General features: G+C 35.6%; 1 protein-coding gene across 1 annotated transcript in view; it reads left to right on the top strand.

The window, feature by feature from the left end:
* The window catches only part of GRIK2 (glutamate ionotropic receptor kainate type subunit 2), a 249,350-nt gene that overhangs the window by 206,461 nt on the left and 30,887 nt on the right, over positions 1 to 12,002 (top strand). The window contains exon 13 of the mRNA XM_063389712.1: positions 6,098 to 6,323. Coding sequence (XP_063245782.1) covers positions 6,098 to 6,323 — 226 coding nt within the window. The remainder of the gene's footprint in view (positions 1 to 6,097; positions 6,324 to 12,002) is intronic.

Here is a 12,002-nt window from a genome sequence, read left to right on the forward strand (position 1 = left end):
ACACATCCTCGGTCATTGATAGGTATTTGAGCAGTAGCAATCAGCCTTTACAAATTTCCATTTGGTGGGACTCCGGGCAGGTGAACAGTCTATTTATGTTTCTGTACAATTTCTTTTCATTTATTTTACTGTTCAAATTCTTCCGAATAGCCTTATCTTTGAGTTTTGCTGTATTTATAATACTTCAGGAGAGTTACAGGATTCCTAAAACATTCTTTACCTTAGGCTGTTTGTTCTCTCATTTTTAAGCTTGTCACACTATGATTTGAAATGTATTCCATTAATTAACTTTGTTGATCTCTCTGTTTATGGTACTAATCCTCTGTGGTCTAAAATACTGGAGAAATATCCCAGATGTTTTAAAACATCCACAAGCAGTAAGAGGATTGACTATAATAATTGTTTCACCTAAATTTGACATCTAGCCTTCTTATATTTAGAAAAATTCTTGAGATACATTAGTGCTTTTGCCATTGTTAAAAACCCTAGAAATGTATTTTCTAGTTTATTTCACAGCTATGTAGATTTAGGTCATATGTCAAAACGAAATGTCAAACTTACAAAAAAGAATAAGGAATGAATAAAATACCTTGCTATACGAACAGCTGACTTTAGATTCCTATACTCATGTTCAGGATTTCCAAAGGGTCATGTATGAAACAACTGGGCAGAATCTACTTGAGTTTCAAAGGAATGAATGGGAAAAAAAGACAGGAAAACACACTCCTCTGGATGACGATGTGCCTGTCTCTGTCTTGATGTATGAATCACATAAATTCACAATGCTTTTGGGGTTTGTTTCATTTGTTTCTTTTGGTTTTTTTGCTTGTTTTGTTGTTTTGGGTTTTTTTTCTAAACCAGGAAATTATATATTTTGTTTTGTTTTCTTGTTCAAGGTCAAAATTTGAAGAGCCTCCAGAAACTTGTTAATTACTGTACATAAGTTCATACAGATAAAGAATCAAAGAAATCAATGAAAACTCAAAGTTGGAAGGAATATCTTGAGGTCCCTTACTCTTGTTAGAGGAGATCTGCTTTTCTAATTGAAACCATGGTGTGAGATTAACATGTTCAGGGTGCATGGTGCCAGATTAATTTATTCCGAGTTATATTAAACTATCTCAAATATTTCCAGTGAACAGATTCTATGACTTCTCTGAGCTATAGGTTCTGATACTTAGGTTTTTTTCATGGAGAAGAATTTTTCCTTATATACGCAGAGAATTTCCCATTAGCATCACTGGCTATTGTCTCTTGCTGTCACCACAGATCCTAATGAACACAACACCTTCAGCTTCTCTCTAACATTCTCTTTCGGTAATGGAGGAAGGTGATTATATTCTCTGTAAGTCTTGCATTCTAGGAACAACACCATTTTATATAAATCTTTGTAAGTTAAGATCTCCAATTTTCTGATCACTTTGGTAGGCACTATCTAATTTTAATATGTCTTTGAATTCAGAGAATGAAAACTGGACACAGCTTTCTTGGTGTGGCTTGACAAGTGCCAAGTATTGTGGATTAATCACTTCCCATGTTCCGGGCTTGGCTACAGTCTCCTGGTATTGCCTGCAGTCTGCTTCCCTGCTGCAGAGATGGGCTGCTTACTTCTGTTCTGGTAGCTGTCTTCTTGGGATCATAAGTCCTTTTCAGCCAAGATTCACTCCCACCAGGCAGCTCCCAGCCACTATGTATGCTCAGGATTGCTTTTCCCAGCACAGACTGTTAATTCATCTTTCTTAAATCTCATGCATTTCCTGTTATACTAATCTTCAAGCCTTTTGTGACCTGTCTGCACAATAGCTATTTCTTTCAGTATTTCTGCCTTTCCTCTCTGTTTCATGTCATCCACAAACTTGATGAGGGTGCTTTCAGTATCATTTTCCCAACTGCTTGTAGAGATATTGAGTAGTATCAGGTCTAGAACTGACCCTTGAGGTAGTCAAATCTTTACAAGATGCTGATCTGGCTTCAGATGTTAACTACCACTTTTCTTTGCCGTTTCTCCACCTGTAGCTGCTCCCTCTGTCCAGCCCTTATCCTTCCAGGTTGTCATCAAAGGTGTTTTGAGAGACCATGTTGGACACCTTGATAAGACTCATACAGATTCAGTTTTTTTGAAGTCTCTTTTCATATGTCATTCTTTTTGTCAGTGCAAATGTGTAGAATGATGAGGTTGGTGAAGTCATTCAGAAGTGACATTTCGTAGTTTGTCCATTACATAAGGTCAGAATGAATGGGTATTGTTCCTTTGGCTTTAAAAAATCCATGAACCAATTTTAAGAAAAGAGACTTGTGTCCAAGAGGCATGCAATACTCAGGAAAACAAAAGTCACAAAACTTTTATACTCAGTGTCATAAATAGAAAATGCTGTAGTAGGATTTGGAGTCTTTTCTCCAAATCCTACTAGTCTTTTCTTGTGTGGGTTTTTTCTCACATAATGATTGTGATGATTTAATTCTCATGAGTTGGAGAGTGCTTTCATAAAATATATCAAAATTGGATTGCTAACATTTTAAAAATATTTTTTCTCAAAATTTAATCTTAATTACCTTCAATCTTTCCTTAATTACCTTCAATCTTTCCTCAGTTACTACAGACTCTTTTGAGTGTAAATATTGCATGGGTGAACACAAAGATGAAGGATTTTCTGTGGCACATAAATGCTTTTAGAAGCCAAGAAAGAAGTTGTGACCTATCATTAAAATAAAAATCTCCATTAATGGAGCTGAAATTTTTCCTTTATAGAGAAATGTCAGAAGTAGCCTGGCACATTTTTACTGTGCGTTTATCCACCCTTGACTTGTATCATGAGATCTGCTTCCATGTAGTTTGATCTTTGTTTTTTCTGTCATATTTTCAACATTCTGATATTTTTCTAACCTTGTGCTCCAGAGTCCTGCTGCTCAGATATTTCTTTCCAAGCCAGTGCTCCAGGATGGAGCAGTAAGTAACACATTACTGACAATGACTCATTCTGTTTCCAGACTCATATTTATACATAGCATTAGACTATGACTAACTTAGAGCCTTTGCCATGGTTCCATTTGTGGTCCCTGACAAGCACAGTTATCTTCCAATGATGTTTAATTCATGAAAGCTGAGTGTGACACTGACAGTATCCTCTGAATGTCATTGTGAGAGCTATCATTTCATGCATCAGGTTTGATGCTGATATGAGTTTCTAGATTTATTTAATCTTTTCATTTCCAGCTTTCCTGTTAGTTAGTTCTGTTTTTTCTTCCAGTGAAATTCAAGGCATAGGCAGCTTTCTTACTACTCTACATTGTCTTTAGCATTCCTGAGGGAACGCAAGCAGGGTAAATCATGTCACCACAAGTTATCTTATACAAACATCATTTCCGGTTGATTTCAAGTTAGGTTGGATTTCCTGACAGTGATTTGCAGTTAGATGAAACAATATGGTGAGCTAACCCAGATAAAATAATACACTTCATTGATGGAGTATACAGGTTGATTAACCAGATTGATTTGCACACAGTGGAAGAAGGTGGAAACATAATGTAAGTTGCAGCATCTGCTTCTAACCGTATGAATGATAAAGTCATAACCACAGGAAGCATGTTTGAGTATCTTTAATTCAATCTCAAATGGGCTTCTGATGCTTTTGATTGTTCTGACTTCTTGATTTTCATCAATGAGTCTGCTGAGTATTTTGGCAAACACAGGAAAACTATTTGTGGTTATATTTTCCTGAATCAAATGAAGAAGGTTTTTTAATTTAAGATTGAAACTAAATCTCTTGTACATTAAAAAAAAAAAAAGTGTTGAAAACTAGAATGGCATTATTCCCTGGTATAATTTCAGCTTTTAGGGGTGGAAATAAGTACTGAAAAAACACTCACTTTTTGTGCACCTTCTGTCACCCTTGTCAACTTTACAGTGGTGAGCGCTGTGCTTGGTTTTGTGTTCTCTTCGCTTCTTCATTAATTATGTGCAAACTGTTTAAAAGTTTTAGTTTCATTTTAATTATTCCAGAAAGTGAGCTGTCCTGTGCAGGAGCTTTCTCTGATTTTGTTGATGACATTTTTTCTTTTCTTTTCAATGGTGGCAGTGGCTTCATCCTAGCTGAATAAATCAATCATCATAATATGAACACTCTGTCCTTTAAAGGACATAGTATTTTTTCACGTTCTAATGATTGACTAGAAAGCAATTGCTAATTGTTTTTCATCCTGAAGTTTATTTTTTCTCAACAAAAATAGAAAAATATATATGTATTACAATTTCTTCTTTTCTTTTTTTTGTTGTATCTCATTTGGCTTTCCTTCCCCCCCACCCCGCAATCTATGTCAGCAATGTGCATCTAATCATTTACTAAATTTGTTTTCTCTGCCAAAGTTTTATATTGCTCAGATTATTTATAGTAGCTAAAATATTTACTGGGGTAAAGAATGTAGGATAAAAGAATTGGATAAGGGTTCTTGGTAAAATTTCATGAATATTGAAAAACATTTATTTTCACCCTGTCTAACACATTAACTTGCATTTCTAGAGAGCTGATGTGCATTGCTTGAAGTATATTATGCTACAATGCAATATTATATGCTTGCAAGAGTTAATTGATTTAAAAAACCCAAACACTATGACGAGAGATCCTATCTGTTTTGTTATCTCTATTCTACATGTTCTCAGAATATTCTGAAGAAAAATGCTTTCCTCTTCCATTGTTACCAAAATCTTTTGCAATCAGGCTCAGATTATGTTCAGTACAGTAACAATGTGCAGAATGCAGAGCCTTAAAAGTCTTGAGTTTTGTTAGGATTGATACTAAACTTAGTTTAAATGCTTGATTTTCTTAGTCCCCAGGAATAGAGAAAGAACTTCTGGATTGTATCTCAGCAGGGAGACAAAGTAATCTCCTTTTCTAAATAAATGTTGGTTTCATTCCACATACCCTGCTAATTCTCTTTTGGGTCAGAATATCTGGGTGTCAATCATCTGAACTTCAGGAATGTTTGTAGTTTCAGTCTTTGTTTAAAATTTCTTCCAGAGCTGATGGCAGAAATATGTTTAAGGCTGACATTAAAAGAGGAAAAACACCTTAAAAAGTCTGATAATACTAGTGTTTGCATGGTATTTCTACATTTTATTTACTAGAAAAAATTTAACATTACAGAACATTTTCTGATAGATCTGCATTCGTAGTGTTATTAAACAGATGGGACAAATGTGGTATGAAATGTTCAGTATTTCTAATAACTTCAGTTTATCCAGTCATTATGATCTCTTAAACACTGTGCTTTACAAAAAGGAGAGGAGGTAATTATCTTATTTTAAAACCAACTCAGGTGAAAGAAAAGGAAGCAACTCCTCTGTAGTTGCACAGTATCAATTTCTTCCAAACTACTGACTCCTTTGTGCCAAATTACTGATTCCCTTCCTACCACAACTGTTCTTTGTATTCTGGAAATATTAAATCAGAAAACACATATTAATTTTTAGGACTTCCAGTAGTCCATTTCTGTAAGGCAAGGTATCCTTATTATGACCAGCAAGTGATATTCCCTCTTAGCTAAAATCTTTCTCCAAGTATTTTTATCATGTATGATAGGTAAAATGCTTTCTGTCCTCTCCATCACAACGCTTTTCTCCATACATTGCTATCTGTAAGAGCTTTGACTACTTCAGATTGCCACACTATGCGTTAGGTCTTCAGAACTGTTCAGCTGAGTGATTTAAATAAGAGCAAAATTTCACTTGTGCCAGAATCCACAGATTCTCCTACAAAACTCAACAAAATAGTTCATTATCTTTGCCAAAGTAAAATACTTAATAGTTCTCCACTGATCTGAAGTACTTGTAGACCTTCCTCCTGCATAAAAACATATAAACAATAAAAACAGATCAACAACAAATATTTCACATTTGACAATCTGTCCAGTTATTTATTTTTAGATGGAGAAGATGAGAAGTACAGATGAGATAAAAGGTACAGGCATCCTTAGAAAATTGCCTTGGTAAAACCTGACGTAGTAAAATCTGAGAGGAGAGCAATGTGCAAATTGAGAGCTTGCTTTCACTCGTACAAGCATATTAATCTTATTCACATTGCATTTAATATTTGTCTTTCAGAAATCCAAAATCTCCACTTATGACAAGATGTGGGCCTTCATGAGCAGCAGGAGGCAGTCAGTACTTGTCAAAAGTAATGAAGAAGGGATCCAGCGCGTGCTCACCTCTGATTACGCATTTCTGATGGAGTCGACGACCATTGAGTTTGTCACACAGAGGAACTGTAACCTGACACAGATTGGAGGCCTGATAGACTCCAAGGGTTACGGCGTTGGAACTCCCATGGGTAGGTGATATGTCAGCCACTTGTTCTCCGTTCATTTATCTTAGTTGTTGCAGCAGCATAAGAAATATGCCGTACACTGTTCCTGTCTCGGCATTGCTAGCATTTACCTTCATTTTCTTTTTCCTAACCAGGCACAATACATATTTTGTCAAAGTTTATGGATTTTATTGTATTTTCCAAACAGAAAGCAGTTGTTACTTTATAAATAGTTGGATACTCTCATACGATAAATTTCTTTTACATGATGGCTTCCATATGCTCAACAACAGCAAAAACAACAGTATTTTCACAGTACTTTATTTTATTAAAAAAAAAGTTTTAAAGATGTTGGTGTCTATGTTTAGAAAATGAAGTCCTAGCAGTGGAAAGCTTGCATTAGCAAGTGGAGCTGATTCTTTTAAAGTGAGAGGGCTAATCACTGAGATTGCTAAAAGAGGAGGACAGATTCCATACCACGTCACAGACAAAACAAATATAGATTTAGCCTTGTGCAATATGGTTTTGCATATTGTCTTGGCAATTCCAATCCTTTAAGTATTTTCCAGGTCAGCTGCATTTTGCTAAGCACAAAACTTTTGTTTCAAGACTAAAAGCCAACTACAGGTGTTAGCTTGGCTCCTAGAATCCACAGAATGGGATTCAGCAAGAAACAAGTACCCACTGAGTGTAGTGATTATTTCAAGAACATTAGGTGAAGATATGGCTTTAGGTTTCAGAATAGATGAGAAAAAAAGTGATGTCAAACAAAAACTGTGAGTTTTGATTCTACTCAATCTTGTAAGATTGTTCTGCTGACTTATTTCTCTGGCAAATATTTATGTAAACTTCATTTTGAACAAGAATTTATCATTTTGTGATTGTTGTGGATATGTTTTTATTTTTTCTCAGGTAAATCTTGTGTTTGGTAGGTTTTTTTGACTGTGTTACTAACATACGTTAAATCATTGTATTGGGAAAGTTGTGTCCAGTACTATAAATCAAGCACATGGAAAGGAATTTTAACAAATAAAGTTTACTGAAATATTTTGGATAAAGAGGTACCTAGTTTTATCAAATACAGATTTGCCTATATATATACTGCTGCTTCAATAACATCTTCGAAATTTTCATTATTTCAGTAATTTGCTATGTAATGGACACCTGCTGAAGTAATGATGATTCTGTTAATTCCGTCTTTGAATCTAGTTTTGATTCATACCTATTTTTCTACCCTATTCTGTTGTGGCTCTTGTGTTGCTGAATATATTTTATAGATGAGCAAGTGACAGAATGGACTGGGCTTCAGCCCTGCTGGTCTTTTTGGCATCATATATTTTCTTATTTATAACCCTTTTTGTTATTTTGAGAATAAAATTCACCTTCCATTTAGATTTAGTATGGAAAAAAATCAAATATTAGGGATAGTTTATAATCATTGAACAATCTGCAGTTAAATTTGTGAAGCATCTGAGGTATGCCCCAGAAATGTAAGTGAACATTAAAACGCCAAACTGATAGGAATCAGAGAGAAAAAAATATTCTAGAAAATGTTCTGTTTATCTGCAAGTCAGAGAAGCAGCACAAACACCAGAGAAAGAAGCTTTAAAACAATGAGAAATCCAGGAACCGAATTCTGGAGTTTAAGTTTAGGTGAAGAAATGTTGAAAGTAAAGAGGCAAGAAAGCTGAGTTAACTTTCTGTTGGTCTTTGTTCCCTACTTTATATGGAGACAGCAGGCACTACTTCTTCACTAATTTTGAGTCATATCAGAGACATTATTCAGTTCTTATTCATCTGCAAGACTCCAAGTAACAACAAATTATCTGTGTCAAGAGAAATAATAGTGTTGTACAAGGGGATATGTGAGCTGACAGTTGTCTTGAATCACGATGAAACAAATAGAGGGCATACCTGCAGGAATCAGCGGTCACCAAAGGAGGTAAAATAAGAGTTGAAACGATGTTAAACTTAACAAAAGAAGCTGAAGAAAGATCTGAAAAAAATATGACAGCTTCATAAGGGGAAATAGAACAGAATGTAAAATAGGATGTAAAGTAAAATTTTTCACAAAAGAAATGAAGGTAGAACAAAACAACATCTGAGGTTTTCTCAGAACAGCTAAGAATAAGAAATTAATCCAATATTTCAGCAGTATCTATAAAGTGCTGTTGAGAAAGCTGACATTTATAATAGGTTTATACCCTGTGTATTAGGTGCACAGTCTCAGAGGAAAGGGATTGTGCAGTCTCTGCTAGAGTGATGCATAGTTTGCACATACATTTGAAAGGAATTCTTAGGAAGAATCATTTCCATGGTGTCTGTCAGAATAGTTTTGTTAAATATTTTGCTTTATCGAAGCTAAAAAGTATTACAGAGCAGTGGATAATGCAAAATATTCTCATGCATTATAGCTAATCTCATTTCTAAGGAAAAAATAATTCTGGAGACTTTAAAAGAACTTATGACATGGTTATATCTATAGAAGTAGATTACATCGTTATTTAATGACTGTGAAAGAAGTGTACAGACAGGCAACTGAGTAATATCTTTTTTAGAGTTAATAATCCTACGAGTACTTGTCAAGTGCTTGGAAGACTGCAGTGTAATGGCTTCACATACAAAGTATATGTTACTGCTTTTGCCTATTTGAGAAACAACTTGTCTCCAAGAACAATATAGAACTACTTGTGATTATAGAATATAGAATCACAGAATCACAAAATATGCTGTGTTGGAAGGGACCCATCAGGATCATTGAGTCCAACTCACAACCCTGAACAGGACACTCTAAAAATCATACCATGCACCTGTGAGCATTGTCCAAACACTAGAACTCAGGTTTGATGCTGTGACCACTTCCCTGGGGATCCTGTTCCAGTGCCCAGCCACCCTCTGGGTAAAGAAATATTTCCTGATATCAAACCTAAACGTCCTCTGACTCAGCTTCATGTTGCTTCTAGTCTTGTCAATGGTCACCACAGTGAAGAGATCAGTACCTGCCCTGTCTCTTCCCCTCATGAGGAAGTTGAAGACTGCAATGAGGTCTCCCCTCCATCTCCTCCAGACTGAACAGACCAAGTGACCTCAGCTGCTCCTCATACAGCTTCTCTTCCAGACCCTTCCCCATCTTTGTGGCCCTCATCTGGATGCTCTCTATGGTCTCATGTCTTATATTGCAGAGCCCAAACCAGCTCCCAGCACTGGAGGTGAGGCTGCCCCAGTGCAGAGCAGTGCAGGACAATCCCCTCACTTGCCTAGGTTGGCCCTCCTGGCTGCCAGGGCTCTGCTGGCTCATGTTCAACTTGTCACTGACCAGGGCTCCCATGTTCCTTTCCACAGCTCTGCTCCCCAGCCTCTTTTTGTCTCGTCTTTACACATAACAAGGATTGCCCTGTCCCAGGGGCAGAACCCAGCACTTGCCCTTTTAAGATTTCATGTGGTGTTACAGGCATGGTGTTGGGAAGAAATAGATGTCATCTGCAAAATTTACAAAAGATCCAGTTTATCTCCTGGAATAGAGGCTTGAAATTGCAGAAGTCTTTGCATATAAAGTTAAATTTGTAGGATACAGTTGTTACAGGTCTTATGTTGACAGCAGTAGAGAGAATATGGTTACTTTTGCATAACAGCACCAAAGAAAATAGGTGCAAGGTATCTTGATTATTTTGAAGACAATAGAATAATAATTAGCGTGAACATAATGTGCTTGAGTTTAAGCAGCTACAAGAAGAAGAGCTAAAATCTTTCCTAACAGAAAAATATGCTATCAGTTTATGACAAGATAATCACCTGGAAAATGCAATCAAGCAAATATAGCACCAGTTTAGAGTACTGCAGTAAAAGTTCTCGCCTCATGATGTTAGTATTTTAAATTTAGAGAAAGTTGCACAAGATTAGGAGAAAACAAACAAAACAAAACAACCCAAAAAAACCCCACAAAAAACAAAACAAAACCCCCCCCACAAAACCAAAACCAAACCAAAACAAAAAAAACCACCCCAAAACAAACAAACAAACAAACCAACCCAAAAAATAGTGGATCGGGCTGTACATCAATTCCTTTCCCAAAAATGGAGAAGCAAAATATGAGTTTATATGATTATTTTATTTCCTCTAAAAGCATTAGTGAAGTAAAGAAAGATTAGATTGCTAAAATGTAAGTTTCAGTAAGGAAATTGGAAACAATATACTTTTGGCACAAAATCAGATTGTCAGAATCAGAGCACATCTTTAAAATCAACAAGATACAATGATACTTGAAATAGGTGAAAAGCAGAATTCTGTATGGTATCTTTGCAGAAGTGAAATATAAACTAGGGAGAGTGAATTTTGTAAATTATGCATACAATGGCTGATTCTCATGATATAAATTTTTAAATTAAAGTTCTGTATATACCAGAATTCATTTTAGGTCATCCACTTCTGGTGCTAGGCTAAAAAACCCTTGATTTGTAATGAAAAGAGAACAACAAACCTGGGGTGAGATGTCTTATAGCAACTGATACTTTGGAGCAGAAAACTGAGAACCTTGTAATGGGTTGTGTTTGTTTTTTGTCTATCTTTGCAACATTGTTTATAACTTCATAACCAAGAGTATCACAGTTAATCTGCTAGAGATCATTTGTTTGCCTTTATTTTTTTTAATCTTCCAGTTTGAAGATTCACATGCAAAGGAGTTTTTATTTGCTTTATTCTGGAATGTTCTATTAGGCAGCACTATTTTGCTGGGTCTGTGTTCATCAGTGAATGTGGCAGAGGGGGAAATTATTTGCATATAGTTGTCAACATGGTGTAAAGTTGCTTTCTAATTCCTATCATATTCTAATAATATGGATGGGTACCATCCACAGTTATCTATTAGAAATGCACAGAAGTGTCTTTTCGTGGTTGGAATTTGTCTTTGTGGGGGCATTCACCTGACCATCCAATACTGATGTTAAAGGGACGAATAAGGAGAGGGAAAGAGGGAAGAAGAAAGAGAGTGAAAAGACATAGAAAGAAAATTAATAAAGGGGTAATGGGAGAGGAGGAAGGAGGGAGAACAAACATTTTGGGTATGCAGGGCAACTTATGCTTTCCATTACAGATAATCTGAAGTGTTTATTATCATTTCCAGTAGTTTCAATTTCCTATTTCATCATCATGCTTGTTTAAAATTTGGGTTGTTCTTAAATAAAGCCCAGTTGGGCCTAAATTTGCCATTGCAATGAGCTCCTAAATGTTTATGATGCGTCCAAATATTTATGGTCATACAGAAATTGTAGTATTTTTTTCAAGAACGCCTGGACTATCCAGCAATCTACTTTTTATATCCTAGTGAAACACAGTTAATGTGAATTTCCTATAGTCAACATACTGTAAAACACAGTAATATTAAGTGACAAATGCTATTTTCCATAATCAATATTTATTAATATCTTTGTTAATGTGAAGTGAACCATATGGAAGGTTAGAAATGTAGCTTTTATACACTTTATCTTAAAGCCCTAATGCTCTGTGAAGCTATTTTTCAATTTTCTTGGATTTTTCCTTTTTTTTTTTTTTTTTTTTTTTCCTTTCAATTTTCTACTTTCCAATTGGAAGGAACACAGCTGAAACCATCTTTTGCAAAAATCATACTTCATCTCTCTGGGATGTTGTGTCAAGTTCTTATTTCTTTTCTAAATTCCTGCCTCTCTTCAGCATATTTGACAGCAGGCT

The sequence above is a fragment of the Prinia subflava genome, chromosome 2 (assembly GCF_021018805.1).
Source record: "Prinia subflava isolate CZ2003 ecotype Zambia chromosome 2, Cam_Psub_1.2, whole genome shotgun sequence".
In the NCBI taxonomy this organism is placed as follows: Eukaryota; Metazoa; Chordata; class Aves; order Passeriformes; family Cisticolidae; genus Prinia; species Prinia subflava.